This window comes from Lithobates pipiens, unplaced genomic scaffold (assembly GCF_037356315.1).
Source record: "Lithobates pipiens isolate NorthernLeopardFrog02 unplaced genomic scaffold, aLitPip1_a1.2 Scaffold_18, whole genome shotgun sequence".
Lineage (NCBI taxonomy): Eukaryota > Metazoa > Chordata > Amphibia > Anura > Ranidae > Lithobates > Lithobates pipiens.
In genome coordinates, this window is record NW_027507758.1 from 62,296,777 (window position 1) to 62,322,441 (window position 25,665).

The window sequence follows — 25,665 nt, forward strand, 5'->3', positions numbered from 1 at the left end:
ACTGGCCCGGCACTCCTTTCAGCTTTGCGTTCACAGGCAGATGAGTGGCTAACACCGCTCAATTTGACAGTTGGTAAAGTGGTGTGTGACAACGGTGCCAATCTGCTTAGCGCATTGAAACAGGGCAAAATCACGCACGTGCCGTGCATGGCACACGTCTTAAACTTGGTCGTGCAGCGATTCCTTGTCAAATACCCTGGGGTCCAGGACATCTTGCGGCAGGCAAGGAAAATCTCGGCCCATTTCAGAAGATCTTACACGGCCATGGCTCGCCTTGCTGACATTCAGCGGCGACACCATCTGCCGGTCAGACGTCTTATTTGCGATTGCCCGACGCGATGGAACTCAACCTTCTATATGCTTGATAGGCTGCTCCAGCAGAAACGTGCAGTTAACGTCTACCTGTATGAACTCTGCGAAAGAAACGGTTCTGGGGAGCTGGGTTTTTTTTCACCGCGCCAGTGGCTGCTCATGCGCGACACATGCAGACTTCTGCGGCCATTTGAGGAGATCACCAAACTGGTCAGTCGCAGCCATGGCGCCATCAGTGACATGGTACCTTATGCCTTCTTTCTGGAGCGTGCATTGCGTCGTGTCATTGATCAGGCTGTGGAGGAGCAGGAGCGGGAAGATGAGGAAGTCGCAATGCTGGATGAATTCCCAGGGGGGGCTACTCTATCTGAGACAAGTCAACAACAGGAGTCTGATGAGGAGTCAGAGGAGGATGGTGCCGGGGCGGATGAGCAGGAGCAAGAAGAGCATGCTTTAAACCTTTCTGGGATCCCTGTTGTGCGAGGATGGGGAGAGGAGAATGAAGAGGACGACATTATCCTGGATGATGAGCAGGAGCCAGGCCACCACACCGCTTCCACTTTAGTGCAAATGGGGGCCTTCATGCTCCAGTGTTTTAATAGGGACCCCCGTATAAAAAGCATGAGGGTCAAGGACCAGTACTGGGTGGCAACGTACTTAGACCCCCGGTACAAACACAAAATGGCGGAAATGTTACCGCCGTCGCAGAGGGCTGTCAGAATGCAGCACTTCCAGGCCTTGCTTCGAGAAATGCTGCATTCTGCTTTTGCGTGCGCTGGCAGAGGAGCAATTCCCACTCCCAGAGAAGGATTTGCGGGTACCAATCCAACAGCGCCTGCAAGAAGAGGCCGGTTTGAAGATGTGTTGGTGACTTCGGATATGAGGTCATTCTTTCAGCCGACCCATCGACAGGTGTCATCCGGATCCAGCATCAGGGAACGCCTAGACCGTCAGGTGTCCGACTACATTGGGTTAACGGCCGATGTGGACGCTCTGAGGAGTGATGAACCCCTAGACTACTGGGTGGGCAGGCTTGACCTCTGGCCAGAGCTTGCCCAATTTGCAATCGAACTGTTGGCTTGCCCCTCATCCAGTGTCCTGTCCGAAAGGACGTTCAGCGCAGCAGGGGGGATTGTGACCGATAAGCGTACTCGCCTAGCTCACCACAGTGTTAACTACCTCACATTTCTAAAAATGAATGAGGCATGGATCTCGGAGGAATTCAACACATGTGATCAGTAGACCATGTATATGTCTATAAACAATTTTTGGAATCAAGCACACAGACCTTCTTAATTCATTTGGCTCACTTCCCTGACCCAAAAAAGCACACCGTACTATATGCCCCTACCCTCCTCTTTGAAGAGGTTGAGCGGTGTCATATTTCTACTGGGGCTGCTTATTATGAGGGGTTCCCACCATCCCTGTGCTGTGCTGACTTCCTCCTGGGTGTTCTTATTATGAGGGGCTCCCACCATCCCTGTGCTGTGCTGACTTCCTCCTGGGGGTTCTTATTATGAGGGGATCACACCATCCCTGTGCTGTGCTGACTTCCTCCTGGGGGTTCTTATTATGAGGGGATCACACCATCCCTGTGCTGTGCTGACTTCCTCCTGGGGGTTCTTATTATGAGGGGATCACACCATCCCTGTGCTGTGCTGACTTCCTCCTGGGGCTGCTTACGGTGCTGCTGTCAGCGCTGTATGTCACGGAGCTGCTGTCAGCGCTGTATGTCACGGAGCTGCTGTCAGCGCTGTATGTCACGGAGCTGCTGTCAGCGCTGTATGTCACGGAGCTGCTGTCAGCGCTGTATGTCACGGAGCTGCTGTCAGCGCTGTATGTCACGGAGCTGCTGTCAGCGCTGTATGTCACGGAGCTGCTGTCAGCGCTGTATGTCACGGTGCTGCTGTCAGCGCTGTATGTCACGGAGCTGCTGTCAGCGCTGTATGTCACGGAGCTGCTGTCAGCGCTGTATGTCACGGAGCTGCTGTCAGCGCTGTATGTCACGGAGCTGCTGTCAGCGCTGTATGTCACGGAGCTGCTGTCAGCGCTGTATGTCACGGTGCTGCTGTCAGCGCTGTATGTCACGGAGCTGCTGTCAGCGCTGTATGTCACGGAGCTGCTGTCAGCGCTGTATGTCACGGTGCTGCTGTCAGCGCTGTATGTCACGGAGCTGCTGTCAGCGCTGTATGTCACGGTGCTGCTGTCAGCGCTGTATGTCACGGAGCTGCTGTCAGCGCTGTATGTCACGGAGCTGCTGTCAGTGCTGTATGTCACGGAGCTGCTGTCAGCGCTGTATGTCACGGAGCTGCTGTCAGCGCTGTATGTCACGGAGCTGCTGTCAGCGCTGTATGTCACGGTGCTGCTGTCAGCGCTGTATGTCACGGAGCTGCTGTCAGCGCTGTATGTCACGGAGCTGCTGTCAGTGCTGTATGTCACGGAGCTGCTGTCAGCGCTGTATGTCACGGAGCTGCTGTCAGCGCTGTATGTCACGGAGCTGCTGTCAGCGCTGTATGTCACGGTGCTGCTGTCAGCGCTGTATGTCACGGAGCTGCTGTCAGCGCTGTATGTCACGGAGCTGCTGTCAGCGCTGTATGTCACGGAGCTGCTGTCAGCGCTGTATGTCACGGAGCTGCTGTCAGCGCTGTATGTCACGGAGCTGCTGTCAGCGCTGTATGTCACGGTGCTGATGTCAGTGCTCTGTATTACGGTGCTGCTGTCAGTGCTCTGTATCTCCTGCACCCTCTTGTTTGCCTACCCTGGTCCCTGACCTTCCCTCTCCTCCATTGCCTTCATTAGCTCCATAGTCCTGAATTGTCAGAACAATTTCCCAAATAAAAAAAAAATGCTTGTAGTTATCGATCCCAAATTCACCTCATACATGTATTATGCTATTGTCCAGGTGGTGGGACTACGTGCTACCCCCTAATAATTACCCCGTGGCCGCAAATTCGACCTAAAGGTTTGCGAAATTCGCCTCCCATTGAAGTCAATGGAGCCCGCGGCGAACGGTCGTTTTCGCGAACGTTTGTGCCCGTTCGCGTTTCGCGTTCGCGAAACGTCCCGTCGGAAGTTCGTCCATCACTAGAAAGGGATCCAAATCCCCCAATTAAATCTTGATTGTAAGAGCCAAGCCTCCCTACTAAGGGGGTACTGGTCTAGCCAGTGCAAAATCCATTGGGACGTTCACTAGCCTCCTCTGTCTTAGGAGGGTTGACCTTGGAACTTGGCTTGTCAGGTGGTATATTCCCCGTTCAGAAAGCGTTAACCACTGGGTGGGCACTGCTGCAAAGGGAACAGTCACGTTTAAAGTGACATGCGGTGTACCACTCACAGTGGCTCTCCTTAAACGGCCAACAGTTGCCTATTAGTATACCGCTGATGCTCTGTGCAGGTGACTAAAAAGAAGTTCACCTATGCAGGCACATGAGCAATAACCATATGCAGAGTAAAAGTTAGTGATAGAGTGAATAATGTTGGCAGCTAGTAACACAGGTCAATATACATATACCATAGACCAGTGATGGCGAACCTTGGCACCCCAGATGTTTTGGAACTACATTTCCCATGATGCTCAACTACACTGCAGAGTGCAGGAGCATCATGGGAAATGTAGTTTCAAAACATCTGGGGTGCCAAGGTTCGCCATCACTGCCATAGACTAACATTTCAGTCAAAACGCAGTTCTTTCCAGGAAGCCATTTTTAGGCAAAACTGGGTATCAAAATTAAACAGCACTAACCCCCATATATTTTGAAGGCCTCCCAAATGACATACACATAACTGAATATGAAAAGGGGCTAATTCTGAAACTTTCTTACAGAGTAACCCTACATAGGTACAGAAACCCTGCTATAAGTTCCCAAAAGTGTGAGGAAGTTGCTTTCATTGTTTTTCACCCCCATTATTCACATCAATATGTTTTGATTTGTCTACTGTCTGTGTATCAAAAGGCACCAGCGTTATCACATCAAGGTACTCACTGTGTGTTTTTTAAAAATGTAAAACATTTATTTAATCCTCTGTGCTAAGTGCATGTAGCGGCGGTCTCCTGAAGAGCAAGCGATATGTGTTTTTAAAAATTTTACTTTACCCAAACTATAGTTTGGTTTCGGTCTATTTACCTAAATTTGACTTCTGTGTCAGTCTGACTGGGCTGTGAGATGTTCAGCCTGGCCACAGGGGGGGTGCTGTCTCTGGTGGCAGGCGTGGAACCATGGTCTGGTTGGGCATTTAATTTACTCTCTCTCGGAGTCAGGTCAGTGAGAGTGGCCCTCTCGCTGTGCCCTCTGGGAGAGGGTATTTAAGATGCAGGCGGTACATTGTTCGGGGTTCCGGTCCAGTATGCCGTGCTGATTACATGGTCCTGGTCCTCCTGACCAGCCCCCAGGAAGGCTATGGCCTGGGGTGCGGATCCACCTGAAATTAATGCCTCGGGGCTGGCTAGCCCAAGGCAAGGGAACTAAGGAAGGATTCCAAGGTGGATGGGTGCTGTCTCCGGTTCGGGAGAGACCCCTTGAACTTCCAGCATTCCAGGGGAGGACTCTTTAGAAGAACACCACGTATGGGTTGGTTTTCTTAACAAGAGCCTGAAAGGGCTGAAGTAACTGAGAGAATCCGGTCTTGTGGATATCACCAAGCAGGATGAAATATCCAGGTATCCTACAAGTGTTCTACAGCTTAGTTTGCCTACGTGTTCTGCAACAACGTTGGTGATAAAGACTTTGTTCCTTAGTAAACACCTGGTTGGCTGCTTGGCCTTGTGAGAGAGGGACTGTCCAATCGGAGTGTTCATCCAGCTGCGAATGGCTATTCTCTGGATGCAGTCAAAGTAAGCATGTTCTTTAAAGTTTTTGGACTTTGACATTGGAAGTACCTGAACTTTCCTTTCCAACCCTCTGATCCCAAGTTGAAAGACTGTTCAATGGTTTGAGTTTTTGCAAATAAAATCCATTCAAGTGGATCTATTGCCAGTCTCAAGTTACTGGGCTATCTACCACGGGACATCCCCTAGACGTGAAACAAGGACAACAAAAGGTAACGGTAAGCTCAAAAATAACCAGCAGCTCATTGGGGGGTTAGTGCTACATGCAAATCGACAAGGAACATTGACTATAGAGGGCCACCCAGGTGAGAACCAGACCCTGGGTGTGAGGTGGGCGCCACAGCTGATGTGACACACAAATTAAGTAAAAACAGATTTGACTGCTGCAAAAAGGCATCAGTGGCCCTAAAATAGTTACACTTGACTTACCCCAGACCACGCCCTAATCATATACACCCAGTCGAGGTCGAGTGGGAGGACCAATGATTGCCTTCAGAAAGAGCTGGAGGGAGAGTCTGCAGTCCAGGAGTCAGAAGTTGCGCTGAGTGAAGGGCAGAAACATGCCGGGTTAATACAAAGGAGCCTCCTGCCTCAAGTGACACAGAAAGAGAAATGCCCTGTACACACGGTCTGACTTTCCAACGACAAAATCCGTCAGATTTTTCCCAACGGATTTTGGTCCAAACTTGTCTTGCATACACATGGTCGCACAAAGTTGTCGGAAAATCCGATCATTCTGAACGCCTTAACGTACAACACGTACAACGGGACTGTAAATGGGCAAGTAGCCAATAGCTTTTGTCTCGTAATTTATTCTGACCATGCGTGGCACTTTGTCGGTCGGAATTGTCTACATACGATCAGAATTTAAACAATCAGATTTTGTTGTCGGAAAATTTTAGATCCAGCTCTCAAAATTTGTGTGTTGGAAATTCCAACGGAAAAAGTCGGATTTTCCGACAACACGATCTGATTGCACATTTTCCGTCTGAAAGTCCGACCGTGTGTACAGGGAAAAAGAGTGAAGCTAGCGCTCTCAGGGCCAGTGGCTTCAGAGGGGGTCCTGTGTCTGGCTGCATTAGTAGTGGCCCTGGGGGAGCTGGGGTTCGGTCTGGATGGAGGGAAATTGCATCCAATGACCATGGAGAAGAGTGGCCTGGCAGCAGGGGATGGACAGCAGGTGTAGGAGCTGAGGGCACAGTCTCACCATGAGTAGAGATAGGAGCCAGTGAGCCTGATCTCTAGATAAAGGATCCGTAACCATAATAATGCAGGAACACTGGGGAAGGACAACTGTTGTGACTAGTGATGGCCGAACGGTTCGCCCGGCGGTCGTTTCGAGGCGAATTTCGTCTGTTCGCGATTCGTCCGATCAGCGGACTATTGCTGCCGTTCGCTCGGCGGACTTCCGTGTTTTCTGTGAAAAAGAACTTTGACCTATGATGACACATCCATCATGGGGTACAGGACAGCCAATTTAGACATTACAGCACATGGACACTTGGACATTCCCCCTAACTTATAAATACACCCGATCAGGCGGCCATTTTACATTCTTTCTTCTGTCACTATAGGGAGAGGTTGCTGTGTGGAGCAGGGAGAGATTGCAGTGACCCAAATCGCTAGCTATTTGGTACACAAAAGTTCTTTTCAGGACTGGTATAGGTGTTAGATGTATATAGGTTTGCTGTGCTACTGATTGTTGCAGCAGCCTGAGTGTCTTTTGTCAGTTTAGAGAAAGGGACAGGACGCTGTGTGCTGCAGGGACAGTCAGTTTAGTCATTAGCTGTTACTATCAGGTCCACAAAAGTGCTATTCAGTAACCAGTTATTGTTCCAGCAGCCTCTGTTTTGTCAGTTTATATAGGGACAGGCAGGAAGCAGTGTGTGAGGCAGTGAGGGTCAGTTTAATCAGTAGCTGTTACTATTTTAGGTCCACAAAGGTTCTTTTCAGGGCTGGTATCAGTGGTATGGTAATAGGCTTGTACACGTATAATATTCTTTCTTCCAAATATAGAAAGAATATTATACTTGACTGCTGCCCTTCTGCTGCAGTCTGCTAATCAGTCACAATACATAGGGTTGAGGTGCACTACTGCTGACCGCTGCCCTATACTGCAGCAGTCCTTTATCAGTATAGGGACTGACGTACAGTCTGCTAATCATTCACAATACATAGGGTTGAGGTGCACTACTGCTGACCGCTGCCCTATACTGCAGCAGTCCTTTATCAGTATATAGGGACTGACGTACAGTCTGCTAATTATTCACAACCTACTTGTTCCACAAAGGTCCTTATAAGGACTGGTAAGTTATAGGGTACTACAGTACATAGGGTTGAGTGAGGTACAGTCTGCTATTCTATAAGGACTGGTATAGGTCCACAATACATAGGGTTGAGGTGCACTACTGCTGACCGCTGCCCTATACTGCAGCAGTCCTTTATCAGTATAGGGACTGACGTACAGTCTGCTAATCAGTCACAACCTACTTGTTCCACAAAGGTCCTTATAAGGACTGGTAAGGTATAGGGTACTACAGTACATAGGGTTGAGTGAGGTACAGTCTGCTATTCTATAAGGACTGGTATAGGTCCACAATACATAGGGTTGAGGTGCACTACTGCTGACCGCTGCCCTATACTGCAGCAGTCCTTTATCAGTATAGGGACTGACGTACAGTCTGCTAATCAGTCACAACCTACTTGTTCCACAAAGGTCCTTATAAGGACTGGTAAGGTATAGGGTACTACAGTACATAGGGTTGAGTGAGGTACAGTCTGCTATTCTATAAGGACTGGTATAGGTCCACAATACATAGGGTTGAGGTGCACTACTGCTGACCACTGCCCTATACTGCAGCAGTCCTTTATCAGTATAGGGACTGGCGTACAGTCTGCTAATCATTCACAACCTACTTGTTCCACAAAGGTCCTTATAAGGACTGGTAAGGTATAGGGTACTACAGTACATAGGGTTGAGTGAGGTACAGTCTGCTATTCTATAAGGACTGGTATAGGTCCACAATACATAGGGTTGAGGTGCACTACTGCTGACCACTGCCCTATACGGCAGCAGTCCTTCATCAGTATAGGGACTGAGAGTTTTGTCACAGGGTCATTTAAAAAATGACAGGCAGAGGAAGAGGCAGGCCCTTCCGCAGGGGTGGTAGGGGTAGGGCAGGAGTAACAGGCTTGAGCCAAAGTGGGAAGTTGCAGAAGGTGCGTTCAATTACTTTAAAGGACGCACCAGACTTGGTTGAGTGGCTCACTCAGCCTTACTCTTCTGCACCCTCCTCATCCTCTCGATCTGCACCCTCTTCTTCACTCTCTGCTATGTGCGCCCCCAAAGACACTACCACCAACAACACCACCACCACCACATACCTTCCGCTTGAGTCACAGGAATTATTTTCCGATCCATATCAAGACATTTCTGATGCGCAGCCACTCTTGGTATTGGATCAGGAAGAGGAGGTAGCAACAACCGCTACTCAGCAGCCTGACGACAGTACCCAGATCAGCCCAAGGAGGAGGTTGGTCCCCGGTGTTGCTGCCTACTCCGAGATCTCTACTTATAGCGGTGGGGAAGGTGACGTCGATGATGACGTGTCTAGTGATATCATGTGGGTGCCCACAAGAGAGGAAGAGGAGGGGAGTTCAGAGGGAGATATGGACCAGCAGATAGGGAGAAGAAGCAGGCGGAACATAGATTGCACAGGAGGGACAAAGCAGACTGCTAATGTATCAGGAGCAAGGCATCAACCATGTACGGTCACATCTGGCGCTCTCAGGATGCCGGAACATGGTTCCGCAGTGTGGGCTTTTTTTAACGTGTCCGCTGCTGACAATAGCATTGCCATCTGCAATCTTTGCAGTCAACGCATTAGTCGCGGTAAGCCCAACACTCACCTAGGGACGACCGCCTTAAGAAGCCACATGAGCAGTCATCACCGAGCCCAGTGGGAGCAACGGAACACAGAAAGCCACACTCCAGGCTCTCACCGTCCAGCCTCGTCTTCTACTTCTCCTCCTCTCTCCTCACAATTGTCATCCACTCCACCTTCCATCACGCCAATTGTGCCATCAGTGACATGGTACCTTATGCCTTCTTTATGGAGCGTGCATTGCGTCATGTCATTAATCAAGCTGTGGAGGAGCAGGAGCGGGAAGATGAGGAAGTCGCAATGCTGGATGAATTTACAGGGGGGGCTTCTCTATCTGAGACAAGTCAACAACAGGAGTCTGAAGAGGAGTTAGAGGAGGATGGTGCCAGGGCGGATGAGGAGGAGCAAGAAGAGCATGCTTTAAACCTTTCTGGGACCCCTGTTGTTGTGCTTGGATGGGGAGAGGAGAATGAAGAGGACGACATTATCCTGGATGATGAGCAGGAGCCAGGCCACCACATCACGGTGCTGGTGTCAGATGACTCTATCACGGTGCAGGTGTCATTGCTGTATGTCACGCTGCTGGTGATCATCTCCTGCACCCTCTTCTTTGCCTACCCTGGTCCCTGACCTTCCCTCTCCTCCATTGCCTTCATGCGCTCCACAGTCCTGAATTGTCACAACAATTTCCCATATAAAAAAAGAATGCTTGTAGTTGTCGATCCCAGATTCACCTCATACATGTGTTATGTCATTGGCCATGTGGTGGGACTTTGTTTGCACAGCTATTAATTATTTTGTGGCTGCAAATTTGACCTGTAGGTTTGCAAAGTTTGCCTCCCATTGAAGTCAATGGGGCCCGCCGCGAACGTTCCGGTTCGCGAACTATCGGCCGCATTCGCGGTCCGCGTTCGCGAAACGTCCCGTCGGAAGTTCGTCCATCACTAGTTGTGACAGCTAAATCGCCCTGAGCAGTTGGACATGCCCCAGAGTAGCATTTTTTTTAGAGTTCGTACTCCACTCAGTCACCTCAGGTCTTTGTAGCCAATCCTAAGGGAGCAACCTAACTTCCCTTTTAGGGCCACCCCCACAGTGATGCCATGCTTCCAGCAGTCAAGGCTCCCTTTCCATAAATGAAGTTCAAGCTCCCACTTTCTCTTGGCGCACCGCAGCACCGGAAGGGAAATCACCTCTCCCCCCTCCCTCTGGGCAATCATCTGTAACACGTGACAGGTCCCAGATGGTTGCCCAGCCAGTCACGGAAGCGTGGAGCAGCTCGCGCATTCGCAGTGGGTGCCCAGCTAAAGCAACAGCTGGGTGCCCACACTTATAATGCTGGCGCTGCAGAGGAGGGGGAGAGGAGTGAGGCTTTGCTCCCCCACATCGCTGGACCCTGGGACAGATAAGTGCCAGAAAAGTTGAAAGTCAGTAGCTGCAGCATTTGTAGCTGCTGACTTGAATTTTTTATTTTATTTTTTTAACAGAACTCCGTTAAATACCACCAAAAGAAAGCTCTATCTGTCTCAAAATAATGATTAAAGTTTCATATGGGTACAGTATAGCACGACTGAGCATTTGTCATTCAAAGTGTGACAACACTAAAAGATGTAAATTGGTTTCTAGGTATACTTGATATGTCTTGTTATATTATTCCACTCAATTAACAAAGATCAAAGCTTTGTCATTTGTGTATGTGCTTCAAGCCAGAGTATGCCCAATTGGCTTTGTTTTGTATTTAAACTTTTGAAAAAAAAGAATAAAGTGAAAAACAAAAAAAAGATGAAAACTGACTGGGGCAGGAAAGGGGGTGAAAGTGTCCGGTATTGAATAAGTTAAACATGCACAAAAAAGGCTGTGGCAATGGAAGGGTGAACTTAATAATAAAGGGGAGATTGAGGTCGGGTTCACATATCTCCGGCTGCGGGTTCGTGCCTGGGGTCCGGTGCGTGTCTGTTCACCATTTCAGGTGCGATTCAGGTCTGAATTTTTGTCTGAATTCACACCTGAACTGGACCCAAACATGCACAGGACCCTTTTGCAATCCAATCCATTACCTCCCCAGACCAGTGTGAACCGGCTCCACTGACAGCCGGTCACACTCGCATGTCATGCGAATTGGATGCAGGGAACCCTGCAGTCAATTTGCACATATATGAACCAAGCCTTACTAAAACTGGTGCACACCGAATCTGGTGCAGCTGTGCATAGTACCCAATCAGCTTCTAGGTTGTATTGTCAAAGTTTAACCACTTGCCTACTGGGCACTTTCACCCCATTCCTGCCCAGGCCAATTTTCATCTTTCAGAGCCGTCACACTTTGAATGACAATTGCACGGCCATGCAACGTTGTGCCCAAATTAATCACCACTAGTTTTTTTATTGTTTGCTAAAAAAACAAAAAAAGGCCAAAAATCTTGTAAATAAGTATTTTTTTCTCCTTCACTGATGTGGCTGCACTGATAGGCTGCACTGGTGGGCACTGATGAGGCAGCACTGAAGGGCACTGATAAGGAGGCGCTAATATGCAGCACTGATGGGCAATGAATAGGTGGCATGGATAGGCGGCACTAATGGGCACCGATGAGCAGGCACTTGATGAGCACTGAAAGGCAGCACTGACTGGCATCACTGATGGACACATAATGGCCTTACTGATGGGCACACATTGGCATCACTGCTGGACACTGTTGAGGCTGCACTGATAATCAGGGCACTGATAATCAGTGCCCTGATTATCTGCACAGATCTCCCCTGTGAGGAGATGCTGCTGATCGGCTCTCCTCACACTCTGTCAGTGTAATGCGAGGAGAGCAGATTACTGGCACTTCCATGCTTAAAGCAGTGTTCCGCTCGTCCCTTTAAAAATAAAAGAGTGCTGCTGCCGCCATTGCTGGTAAGGAAACCTGGCAGTGTAGCTTTTCAGCTTCACGGCCGCGTCCCTACTGTGCATGAAGCTCAGTGGAAATCCACTTTAAATGTGATTGGCTGTGATTGGACACAGCCAATTACATGGGTAAAGAGCCACAACATTGGCTCTTTACCGAGATTGGGGTCACGCCGTGTCCCAGGAATCGTGGTAAGACTGGGCAATGTCAGCCCAGAACAAGAGGGGATCCTGCCCACCGACATTTGTCTATTCGGCGGGAGGGAGGTGGTTGAAGTGGTTAAAAAAGGCAGAAGGTTTTTTTTATCTTAAAGTGGAGTTCCACCCAAAAGTGGAACTTCTGTGTTCCCACAGTTATCCTGATGGCACCCAGGAGAGGAGGGGGAGAGGAGCTAGCCTCCGGGCATTCACATCACTGAACGGTGGGGCAGGTAATTGTCGGTTTATTAAAAGTTAGCAGCTATGCTTTTTGTAGCTGCTGACTTTTAGTAAACTAAAAAACGGACAGAACTCTGCTTTAATGCAATCTATGCATTAAGATAAGAAAAACCTTCTGTATGCAGCAGCCCCACCCCCCAATACTTACCTGAGATCCATCTAGATCCAGCAATGTTGCACGAGAGACTGTCAGGGGCTGTCACTCCTCATTGGCTGAGACAGCAGCGAACGCCATTGGCTCCCGCTGCTGTCAATCAAAGTCAGTGAGCCAATGGGGAGGGGAGGGCATGGGCCGCTGCTCCATGTCTGAATGAACACATGGAGCTGTGGCTCGGCTCAGGTGCCTCCCATAGCAAGCTGCTTGCTGTGGGGGCACTCAACAGGAGGGAGGGGCCAGGAGCGCCGAAGAGGAACCCAAGAAGAGGAGGATCAGGGCTGCTCTGTGCAAAACCACTGTAAGTATAATATGTTTTGTTATTTTGAAACAAACAAAAAAAATAAACTCGACTTTAAGCCCCATACACATTATCAGATTTTCTGCTGATTTTTGTCTTCAGATTTACCAAAACCATGTAGTACAAGGACCTGCCTGATTGCATACAAATTGAAACTCCTAAGGTTTGACCTTATATTATATGGTTTTGGTAAGTCTGAAGGAAAAAATCAGCAGAAAATCTGATTGTGTGTATGGGGCTTAAGTATCACTTTAACCATTTACTGACCCGGCCTTTTGGCATTTGTTTCTTACAAGTTAAAAATCTGTATTTTTTTGCTAGAAAATTACTTAGAACCCCCAAAAATTATATATATATATTTTTTAGCAGAGACCCTAGAGCAGTGATGGCGAACCTTGGCACCTCAGATGTTTTGGAACTACATTTCCCATGATGCTCAACTACATTGCACAATGCACTAGCATCACGGGAAATATAGTTCCAAAACATCTGGGGTGCCAAGGTTCGCCATCACTGCCCTAGAAAATATTTTATGTCACACTGTATTTGTGCAGCGGTCTTTCAAATGCAATTTTTTTTGGAAAAAATATACTTTAATAAATTGAAAAAACCCAAAACAGTTACTCCAATTTTTTTGTATAATGTGAAAGTTGATGTTATGCCGAGTAAATAGATACTTAACATGTCATGCTTTAAAACTGAGCATGCTCGTGGAATGGAATGGCAACAAACTACAGTACTGATAGTGGTTGTAAAGTCTTAATGTTTTTCACCTTAAAGCATTCTATGCATTATGGTAAAAAACATTCTGTGTTGCAGCTGCCCTCAGACCCCTCCCTTTTTTTCTTATCCTGAGCCTGAATTGATCCAGCTATGTGCACAAGTGCAGTGGCTCAAGCCACTGTCTCTCTCCTTATTGGACAGATTGATAGCAGCAGGAGCCATTGGCTCCCACTGCTGTCAATCAAAAGCTGTGACATGGGAGCAGGGGACAGGGCCAAGTCCCACTGTCTGTGTCAATGGAGCCTGCATGGGTGCCCCCATTAAAAGTGGCTTTCCGTGGGGGTGCTTGATGAAGAGGAGGGGCTTGGAGCGCCATTGGGGCACCCCAGAAGGAGAGGAAGTTTGGGGATGCTCTGTGCAAAAAACATTGCACAGAGCAGGTAAGTATAACATGTTTGTTATTTTTATTTAAAAAAAAGTGAGGGTTTACAAACACTTTAACCACTTGGGATCCGCGCTATTGCAAAATGACGGCAATAGCGCGGACCCACATTTTCGGGACTACGTCTATTGACGTAGTCCCGGTTACGAGCGGCCTGCGCGCCCCCTGAGGGGCGCGCGCGGCGCGCTCTGTGATCGGCGAGTCCGTGAGACTCGCCTGATCACCGATCCGTGTAAGGGGTCGATCCCGACCCCTTATCACGTGATCAGCTGTCAGCCAATGACAGCTGATCATGTGATAAAACGGAGCCGGTAATCGGCTAGTATTCCTCCTCGCGCTGACAGCGCGAGGAGAAAAAAAAAAAGCCGATCGCCGGCGGCCGTGTTCGGGACATCAGTCCCGATCACGGCCAGCAATTTAAAAGGACACCTGCCCCCTGCCAGTGCCCACCTGCCACCCGCAGTGCCATCCTGAAATAAAGTAAGTGCCCCCCTGTCAGTGCCACCCAGCAGTGCCCATAGTGCCCACAGTGCCACCCAGCAGTGCCCACAGTGCCACCCAGCAGTGCCCACAGTGCCACCCACAGTGCCACCCAGCAGTGCCACCCACAGTGCCACCCAAAATCTGCCTCAGGTGCTGCACCCCAGTGCCGCCCATCAGTGCCCAGCAGTGCCGCCCATCAGTGCCCAGCAGTGCCGCCCATCAGTGCCCAGCAGTGCCACCTATCAGAGCCACCTATCAGTGCCACCTATCAGTGCCCATCAGTCCCATCTATCTGTGGTACCTATCAGTGCCCATCCGTGCCACCCATCCGTGCCACTTATCCGTGCCACCCATCCGTGCCATCTTATCTGTGCCCATCTTTGCCCATCAGTGCCGCCTTATCTGTGCCCATCGGTGCCGCCTTATCTGTGCCTATTAGTGCCGCCTTAACTATGCCTATCAGTGCCCACCAGTGCAGCCTATCAGTGCCCACCAATGCAGCCCATCAGTGCCCACCAATGCAGCCCATCAGTGCCCACCAATGCAGCCTATCAGTGCCGCCTAATCAGCGCACTTCAATGAAGGAGAAAAATGACCCGTTTGCAAAATTTTATAACAAACTATTAAAACATGATTTTTTTTTTTTTTTTTTTTGCATCTTTTTTTGTTTGTTTAGCAAAAAATAAAACTCCGAGCTGTAACTAAATACCACCAAAAGAAAGCTCTATTTGTGGGAAAAAAATGATAAAAAATTCATTTGGGTACAGTGTTGTATGACCGCGTAATTGTCACTCAAAGTGCATCAGCGCTGAAAGCTGAAAATTGGTCTGGGACTGAGGGGGGTTTAAGTGCCCAGTAAGCAAGTGGTTAAAAATCTCCATATGCGATGCTTTAACTTTTTTTTACAGGTTACCTGTTTAGAGTTAAAGAGGAGGTCTTGTGCTAGAATTATTGCTCTCGCTCTAACGATCACTGCGATACCTCACATGTGTGGTTTGAACACCGTTTACAGATGCAGACATGACTTACGTATGCGTTCGCTTCTGTGTGCGAGGACGGAGGGATGGGGCAAATTACTTTTTTTTTCTTATTTAACTTTTTTATTTTTACACTGTCCCTTTATTTTTTAGTTTTTTTTTATCACTTTTATTTCTATTACAAGGATTGTAAACATCCCTTGTAATAGAAACAAGCATGGCAGGTCCTCTTTATTGAGAGATCTGGGGTAATTTACCTTTATAAGAAAAAGAAAAACATTTTTTATTTTTACATTTTGACTTTACCCATTTGCCTACTGGGCACTTTCACCCCCTTCATGCCCAGGCCAATTTTTAAGCTTTCAGTGTCACACTCTCAATGACAATTGCGCAAACATGCAACACTGTACCCAAATACATTTTTTATCATTTTCTTCACACAAATATAGCTTTCTTTTGGTGTTATTTAATCACTACTGGGTTTTATATTTTATTTTTTGCTAAAAAGACAAAAAAAGACTGAAAAAAAAACTAAAAATTATAAGCTTTGGTCAGTATATGTTGTAAATAAATAATTTTTCTCCTTTGTTGATGTGTGCTGATGAGGTGGCACTGATAGACTGCACTAATGAGATGGTACTAATTAGGTGGCACTGATGAGGAGGCACTAATATGCTGCACTGATAGGCAGCACTGACTGGTGGGCAATGTTAGGCGGCATGGATAGGCAGCACTAATAGGCAGCGCTGACTGGCATCACTAATGGGCACCGATTGGTGTCATATATGGGCCCTGATTACCTATACAGGTGTCCCTTGCGAGGAGATGCCACTGATTGGCTCTCCTCGCCACACACTCTTCAATGTGAGGTGAGGAGAGCTAATAAACGGCACTTCCTTGTTTACATGTGATCAGCTGTGATTGGACACAGCCGATCACATGGGTAAAGAGCTGTATAATTGGCTCTTTACTGAGATCGGGGTCACGATGTGTCCGCGAGAGTGGCGGTTCTAAGACGCCATCATAGGATGTCGTTCCAACATGAGAGGAGAGCTGATAAACGGCACTTCCTTGTTTACATGTGATCAGCTGTGATTGGACACAGCCGATCACATGGGTAAAGAGCTGTATCATTGGCTCTTTACTGAGATCTGGGTCACGCTGTGTCCACGAGAGTGGCGGTTCTGGGACGCCATCATAGGATGTCGTTCCAGCATGAGAGGGGAATCTGTCCGCCGTCATTTTACAATATGGCGGGCGGCAATGACTGAAAAAAAATTAAATTCTATGTTTGTGCCCAGGATCTGAAAGTGATGACAGAGGTCGCTCTGGTCCTCCAAGGGCATAGAGCTGGGGGGGGGGGCATCTTGCCCTCTCCCGACTTTCTACCCAACAAATACCCACGTTGGATCGGTTCCAGTGTTCTGTCAAATTGGCCAACTCGTCCTAAACTCCAACCACCTCACTTCTGGTTTCGTTTAAAACGTCAGTAATTGGAGATTTCAACAAATTGCTGTTTGGACACAAAACTGGCAACCGTATACAGTCCGGTTCAGGAAGATTAGCAAGGACAAAGTTGACGGCCATTTTGTTGGTTAGTTTCGGAGCGATTAACAATCTCTGCTAATAATATCACGCAGACTGTATTCGGTTGCCAGTGTTGTGTCCAAACAGCAATTCGTTGACATTTCCAATTACTGATGGTTTAAAGAAGCCAGAGGTGGTTGGAGTTGCTGACGAGTTGGCTAATTTGACAGAACACCGGGCTTAACAGACGGCTCGGGTAAGCTTGAAAATGACTGGGAAGCGGCGGGACGGGGGAGGAGACAACACTCTCATCGGCCGCCTATAAAAGTGATCGTGCGGTGAACCTACCACTGGGATGACTTTTATTGGAAAGTCGATCACCTAACCACAGACAGGATATCAGGGTTGTGGCAGCTGGCTGCCGCCATGTCCAGGGTCCCGGTATTTAACCACTTCCCGCCAGTCATATGAAGAATGACTGCTGGGAAGTGGTTCTGTTATCCTGACTGGGTGTCATATGATGTCCAGCAGGATAACGTGCTGGCGCGCAGTGCGGCGATCGCAAGTATGGTGTGTCAGTCTGACACCCCGCATCTCCAATCGTGATAAGAAGCATCTTACCGTGTGATCAGCTGTGACCAATCACAGCTGATCACAGTGTGAACCAGGAAGTGCTGGTAAACGGCATTCCTAGGTTCACGCTGACAGGGAGAACTGGTCGGCGACTCTCCCTGTCGGGGGGGGGGGGGGGGTCTGTGCTGATAATCAGCACATTGATTATCTGCACAGCCCCCTCAGATGTGCAAATAAGCTACCAATCAGTGCCCAGCACCCCCCCAATAAAAAAGCCTTCAAGTGCCCACCACTGTGCCAATCAATGCCCACCACAGTGCCAATCAGTGCCCAGCAGTAACACCTGACACTAATTCATCGCTACCTCATCATCAGTGCCACCTGTCAGTGCCAATCATTACCACCTATCAGTGCCCATCAGTGCCGCCTGTCAGTGCCCATCATTGCTGCATATCAGTGTCGCTTATCAGTGACCATCAATTCTACATATCAGTGCCAACTCATCAGTGCCCATTAATTCTACATATCAGTGCCTCATCAGTGCCAACTCATCAGTGCTGCCCCATTAGTGCCCGTCAGTGAAGGGAAAACAAAATTTTATGACAAAAACTAAGAAAAACGTTTTTTTCCCAAAAATGTTGGTCTTTTTTTAGTTTATCAAAAAATAAAAACCGTAGAGGTGATCAAATACCACCAAAAGAAATCTCTATTTGTGGGGAGAAAATGATAAGAATGTAGTTTGTGTACAGTGTTACATGACCGCACTATTGTCATTCAAAGTGTGACAGCGCTGAAAATTGTCCTGGGCAGGAGGGGAAAGTGCCCGGTATTGAAGTGGTTAAAGTGAAAATCATTACGTTCATTCCCAGTTAGCTGATTGGCAAGTTTGCGCAAGCAAAAGTGAGAAGCAGATTGGTTACTATGCAAAGCTGCGCCAGGTTCTGAGTGCTCCAGTACTCCTCCCCCTGGTGTCTGGGTGAAGTACTGTCTGGCTGAGCAGTAATGCACATCAGCGTGTGATAAAGAGTTCAAATCCTCAACTCCACTCACTTCTCAGTCATAGTACTGGTTTTTGCTGTACATTGCGGCCTATCATTGGCTGAACCACCTGTTGATGCAGTTCTGTCAGTCGCCATGACAACACAGCCCGCCTATTACTCTTCAAAAATGTTTCCCTCCCCCCAACCGTGCGTTACGTAAGCATCGAAGCGCCGCCTCTCTCTCCCCGCGGTGCTTTGCTGCCCCCACTGGCCAAGGAGCGCACATTCCTTCCGACTCCGGAGCGCTGTGTGAGGTGGGAGCCGTCACGGTGATCCCGGCGCTCTGATTGGTCGGGCGGGCTGTCAGTCAACTTCCGGCGCTAGGAGAGAACACAGGCAGTCACCGAGCCGCCGCCGCCACAGGTTTCCCCGCAGAGCGGCCCATGGAGGCTCCGCTGTGACGGAAAAGTTTCCCCGGGAAGGATGGCGGGGAGAAGTGTGACGGAGAGCCGCTAGAAGGGCCGGGACCGGACTCGCTCTCCTTCTCTCGCCATGTCGGCCATCTCCGCCGCCGAGAAAGTGGACGGCTTCACCAGGAAGTCTGTGCGGAAGGCGCAGAGACAGAAGAGATCTCAGGGATCCTCACAGTTCCGCGGACAGGGGGCGCTAGTGGAGCTCTCCCCCCTACCGGCACTCAAAGGTGAGGGGGAGGGGGCATGAGGGGGGGAGGGGGATACATGGAGGGTGTATGAGGGGGGAGGGGGATACATGGAGGGTGTATGAGGGGGGAGGGGGATACATGGAGGGTGTATGAGGGGGGAGGGGGATACATGGAGGGTGTATGAGGGGGGAGGGGGGGATACATGGAGGGTGTATGAGGGGGGAGGGGGGGATACATGGAGGGTGTATGAGGGGGGAGGGGGGGATACATGGAGGGTGTATGAGGGGGGAGGGGGGGATACATGGAGGGTGTATGAGGGGGGGAGGGGGGATACATGGAGGGTGTATGAGGGGGGGAGGGGGGATACATGGAGGGTGTATGAGGGGGGGAGGGGGGATACATGGAGGGTGTATGAGGGGGGGAGGGGGGATACATGGAGGGTGTATGAGGGGGGAGGGGGGGATACATGGAGGGTGTATGAGGGGGGAGGGGGGGATACATGGAGGGTGTATGAGGGGGGAGGGGGGGATACATGGAGGGTGTATGAGGGGGGAGGGGGGGATACATGGAGGGTGTATGAGGGGGGAGGGGGGGATACATGGAGGGTGTATGAGGGGGGAGGGGGGGATACATGGAGGGTGTATGAGGGGGGAGGGGGGGATACATGGAGGGTGTATGAGGGGGGAGGGGGGGATACATGGAGGGTGTATGAGGGGGGAGGGGGGGATACATGGAGGGTGTATGAGGGGGGAGGGGGGGATACATGGAGGGTGTATGAGGGGGGAGGGGGGGATACATGGAGGGTGTATGAGGGGGGAGGGGGGGATACATGGAGGGTGTATGAGGGGGGAGGGGGGGATACATGGAGGGTGTATGAGGGGGGAGGGGGGGGATACATGGAGGGTGTATGAGGGGGGAGGGGGGGGATACATGGAGGGTGTATGAGGGGGGAGGGGGGGATACATGGAGGGTGTATGAGGGGGGAGGGGGGGATACATGGAGGGTGTATGAGGGGGGCTACATGGAGGGTGTATGAGGGGGGAGGGGGCTACATGGAGGGTGTATTAGGGGGGATACATGGAGGGTGTATGAGGGGGGAGGGGGGATACATGGAGGGGGGAGAGGGGCGATACATGGAGGGTGTATGAGGAGGGGAGGGGCGATACATGGAGGGTGTATTAGGGGGGAGGGGGGCTACATGGAGGGTGTGTGAGGGGGGGTATGGTGGGGAGGGGGGTGCATGGAGGGTGCATGGGGGGAGAGGGCTACATGGATGGTGTATGAGGGGGCTACATGGAGGGTTTGAGGGGGGGCTACGAAGGGGCTACATGGAGGGTGTATGTGGTGGGGGAGCTTATCAGGCGGCACCTGGAGGATGTATGATGAACTGTTCAGTATCAAGGATTTGGAAGGGGGACCTTCAGGCCTTTTCTCAGACTGGGACACATTGCTGTAGATGGGGGGGGGGGTGACTCCGCCTCTCTCTAAGGATTTGTGAATGTTCTCCGACTCTCCTGTGTGGGATGATGATTGGTGTCGGTCATGCGGAGCAATGATTTCTGGCTGTACCATTACAGTTTAGGTAATCCTTTCTTCTAGTTTTGGATGGGAAATACCAGGATGAACTCGGCTGTCAGGTGGTGGTTGTCTTTGCTGGGGGATTCTCTCTCCTATTTATCCCGATGACCTTTGTCTCTGGTGAAGGAATTGAAGGTAAATCTAAAATGTGAATTGTCACGGGAACAACTCTCCTCTATCACCTGTGTGATCTACAGTATACACCCGTACAGCGTTGTTCTGTAGTAATCCAACATTCCACCCCTGTACGCCCAGTCCCCCGCCACCATTCCAATCCCTGTGACCCTTCCACCCCCGCACGCCTAGGCCCTCGTCACCATTTCACCCCCACGTGCCCAGTCCTCCGGGGGGGGGGGGGGGGGGGATGGAACAGCAAGAAATTCAGAAGAGCAGGACCAGGGATTTACAAAGTTATAGAATAAAAAAAAAAAATTCTACAATTGTATAAAAAGGAAGGAGGGATTCAAAGAATTATTTCACCTTTTGGGACATGTTCCAACATCTGCAGCCTCTCTCTCTTGATCTCCACCCCCTCCCTTTGACAGCAAGTGAGGATCCTGTCCCCACACTCGCTGTCACAATTTGAAAACAGCGCGGCCATGCAGTGCCCACATGGCCATGTCATTCATTCAGTTTTCACTGAATGGCTACAAGTGGCATCAGTCATTGCAGCTGATGCCTTGTAGCTCTCAATGAACTACGAGGGCGCTGGTGAGCACTCTGGTACTCCATTGATCTTCCTGCTCAGTGAACTCCCTCCCCCATACCAGGTTTGTGCAGAAAGCTATGCTGAGGGTTTGCAGGACCCTAATGCTGTGTACACTCGATCGGATTTTATGACGGAAAATGTTTGATGGGAGCTTTTTGTCGGAAATTCTGACCGTGTGTAGGCTCAGTTGGACATTTTCCATCGGAATTTCCGTCGCACAAAATTTTAAGATCTGGATTTCAAATTTTTCAACAACAAAATCTGTTTACGGAAATTCCGATCGTGTGTGTGTACACAATTCCGACGCACAAAGTTCTACGCATGATCAGAATCAAGCAGAAGAGCTGCAGTGACTATTGAACTTCAATTTTCTTGGCTCGTTGTACGTCACGGCGTTCTTGACGATCGGAATTTCCGACATTGTGTGACCGTGTGTATGCAAGACAAGTTTGAGCCAACATCCGTCTGAAAAAATCCCATGGATTTTGTTGTTGGAATGTCTGATCAATGTCCGAACGTGTGTACGCGGCATTGGAGTGCACATGTTATCTGCTGATTGTTGACAAGTGCAATGCTCTACAGGTTCTTTAGAATAAAAAATAAATGCACTTTTTTTTTTTACCTGGGAGGAAAGTGTGTGTGTGTGTGTGTGTGTGTGTTATAAGTGCAGTGCTTGGAGCGGGCTGACCTCAGCGGAGATCTTGTCCCTTCCCTCTGCAGTATTCAGAGTAGAGAAGTGCTCAGGTGAGTCACGTAAACACCCAGCGACGCTGTAAATTAAGTATTTTCCTCCATTCAGTTACAAAGAGACACATTGGGGTTTATTTGCTAAAGCGTTTAGGATTAGTCACACTTTTGCAGAGAAACCAATCCGCTTCTAACCTCAGCTTGTCAGCTGAAAGCTGATTGGTTTCTATGCAAAAGTGTGACTGATTTTTGCACTGTAGCGCACATACTGAGTAAGGAAAGTAAGGAAAGGGAGAGAGGTGTAAGGGACAGGGGGGATGGGTCAGGTTACCTGTGGATTAGAAAAGAGCATCTACGTCTGCACCGAGCACACTGCGCCAGGGCTCAGGTACCTGAGATTAAAATCTAGTCTCTATGGCCCACCAGGATGGGGCGCCGCCGCCCCTCGGGCCCCAGCCACCCTGAGAGCCGTAAGTGTGGGATCCACCATTTCCAGTAATGCAATATCATCTAAGCTAGATGGTACATAATCCGGATCTGAAACGTTCAGTCCAGGGTGCCCAGGTGCTATGAAATCGGTCTCTGGAGCCCTTACAGGTAGCCACCCAGTACTCAGTTTTTTTCTTGGGGGGGGGGGGGGGGGAGGAGATTGTCATTGTACATACCATAAATAAGACATCCCCTGAAAAAAAGCCCTAGTGTGTTTTTTTTTTTTTTTTTTTTGTAGCCAAAATGAATATATTATGTTTTGGGAAACGTGTGTGTGTGTGTGTGTGTGTGTGGAGAGATATGATATAGAGATCTCTATATATTATATATATATTTTTTTTACACTGTACATATCTATCTTGTTGCTTGCGAGAAGTTCTTGGCTGGAGGAGTAGCAGCGGACAATATAACATACTATTATTTCCCTGTAGGAGCACATCTATGGGGTACATTGAGGAGGCAGTCATTTTTGTTTAGGGTCCCTCTCCTGAGATGAGGGATATAAAAGGGCCATACACACAGGCCACGAATTGGGCTGCCCGACAAAAGCCGGGTTCTGTTAAAGGGACATGACCCCCTGTCAGAACACAATAGCTGAGTAGGGGAGATCTCTTTACTTAGTACAGCGGCTCCTCCCAAGCTCTTCATTTTTTTTTGTTTTTCCTTCAGCCTGCTGGGTTGAATGAAAATAACCTTCTAGTGTGTACCGGGCTTTACAGGCGAGAAGGAAGGAGAGGAGCATTTCCTTTTCCTGGGGAATACAAAAATTATGGGGATTAGATTTATTTGTAGTATCCTTGTACATACTCATGATGAATGGGTAAGTGAAAAATAGCTACTTTTGTGCTTTTTTTTTTTTTATTTTTTTTTTTTTTATTTTTTTTTATTTTTTTTTTAAGCTTAGAGCAGCCAATTCAAATGAATGGTGCTGCTTCAGAAACTACGCAAAAAATGCACTAAAGCGGCAATGCTCTGCCCTCACTAGGTGTACGCGAGGCCTTACCTCTGATGGGCAGTTGCATGCTTACTGTGAGGTCTCGTGTACACGGGCTGTGAATTTATAAGGTGCTCAAAGAAAAATTGCAAATGAATGTGTGTGAACATCTTGCAGTTGAAATGCATTTCAGCTGGATCTCTGAGCACCCCAAATCTGTATTTCTGCTTCTCGCGGTGTATACATGAGCCATTCAAGGCGCTCTGTGGAAACATAAGAAGGGTGCACGCTGCTGCATGTGGCGATGGGAAGCAGCGGCTCCTGGGTGTAGGATGGAGTGGAACATTCCTGGCAGTGACCACTCCTGTGGTGGAGGTGAGGACAGTATGGAGTGTTGTTTAGTAGTAGGGCCTGTAGGTGAGGTGCATGAGACACAGGCGGGATTAAAATCTACTGAAGGAACATGACTTTGTTAACTTAAATTATTGTTTGCATACACTACCGACAGATCATTATTTATTACAGTTATTTGTACAACACCAATGATTTACACAATGCTTTACATATATATTGTACATTCACATCAGTCCCTCCCCTCATGGAGTTTACAATCTAAGGTCCTTAACTTACATTCATGCATACACATACTGGGGCCAATTTAAACAGGAGCCAGTTAACCAGCCAGCATGTCTTTAGTGTAGGAGGAAACCGGAGTACCTGGAGGAAACCCATGCAGTCACAGGATCAACTTCTTTTTCTGTTTAGCCTCATCAGATAATTGGGAGTTATTTATCGAGCCTTTATGCCAAAATTTGTTTTGGGGGTTTGTGCAGTTGTTTCCTTCATATGTTACAGAGCTAAATTTCTGTGGGGTGTGTTTTTTTTTTTTTCTTTCTCCCTTTTGTTGGTTGGGTTTTACATGGCTTTTGATCTGTCATATTGTGAGCTAATTGCATGAACAGGATGTTTTTGTGAGCAGTGTTGAGAAAGCGCATATAAAAACAAAAAAAAACATCACTGTACTGTGACTGCAGGATTGTTGTGTTGGAGTGTTCTCTGCTGGTATAAATTCAGTGTGTGTGTGTGTGTGTGTGTGTGTGTGTGTGTGTGTGTGGTTTAACACCTTCAGCCCTGGAAGGTTTTAGCCCCCCTTAATGACAGGCCATTTATTGAGATTTGGCACTGTTACTTTGACAGCCCGTTCACACCTGAACGTTTTGTAGCCCTACGCCTGAAGCTACAAAACGCTGGAGGGGAAAAAATCCATTATTCTCAATGGAGATGGTTCACATCTCCACTCCATGTCGCCTGAAGCCCTACGCCTGAAGCTCAAACAAGTTCCGGACCCTTTTTTGTCGCGCGAATTGGGCTGATTTGGGCGTTTTCATTCCCATAGAAACTAATGGAAACGCTCGATTCGAGCGTTTAGCGCGACAACGAGCATTTCTACGGGCATTTTGACGCTGTATCTGCTCAAGAAAAAATAAGCAGATGAAAAATATTTTTCCTATTGGCTGAAAAAAAAACGCCGAAGTTAAAAAACGCTCGTTGTCGCGCGTTGTAGTGTGATAAAACGCTCGTTGTCGCACGTTGTAGTGTGACAAAACGCTCGTTGTCGCGTGACAAAACGCTCGTTGTCGCGCGACAAAACGCCGGTAAAAACGTTCAAACACGCTACGCTCAGGTGTGAATGCAGCCTAACTGCCAATTGTGCAGTTGTGTGAAGATGTACCCAAATAAAATATCCCGCCCATAACAACACACACACACACACACACACACACACACACACACACACACACACACACACACACACACACACACACACACACACACACACACACACACACCTTTCTTTTGGTGGTATTTGATCACCCATGCGTTTTTTTTTTTTTTTTTTTTTTTTTGTTTCTAGCGAAAAAAGGCTAATTTTTATTTTTTAGCTATAAAACATCCAATAAAAAAATATCAATATAGGCCAATATGTATTCTGCAAATTTTTGGTAAAAAAAATAGAATTAAAAATCCCAATAAGCATATATGGATTGGTTTGCACAAAAGTTATAGCCTCTACAAACTATTGGATATATTTTTGGCTATTATT

General features: G+C 48.6%; 1 protein-coding gene across 1 annotated transcript in view; it reads left to right on the plus strand.

The window, feature by feature from the left end:
- The first annotated feature begins 18,788 nt into the window (after nt 1-18,788).
- PPP2R5A (protein phosphatase 2 regulatory subunit B'alpha) overlaps nt 18,789-25,665 on the plus strand; it is a 144,195-nt gene continuing 137,318 nt past the window's right edge. Inside the window, exon 1 of the mRNA XM_077485740.1 lies at nt 18,789-19,203. Within this exon, the coding sequence (XP_077341866.1) occupies nt 19,056-19,203 (148 nt within the window). The 5' untranslated portion in view covers nt 18,789-19,055. The remainder of the gene's footprint in view (nt 19,204-25,665) is intronic.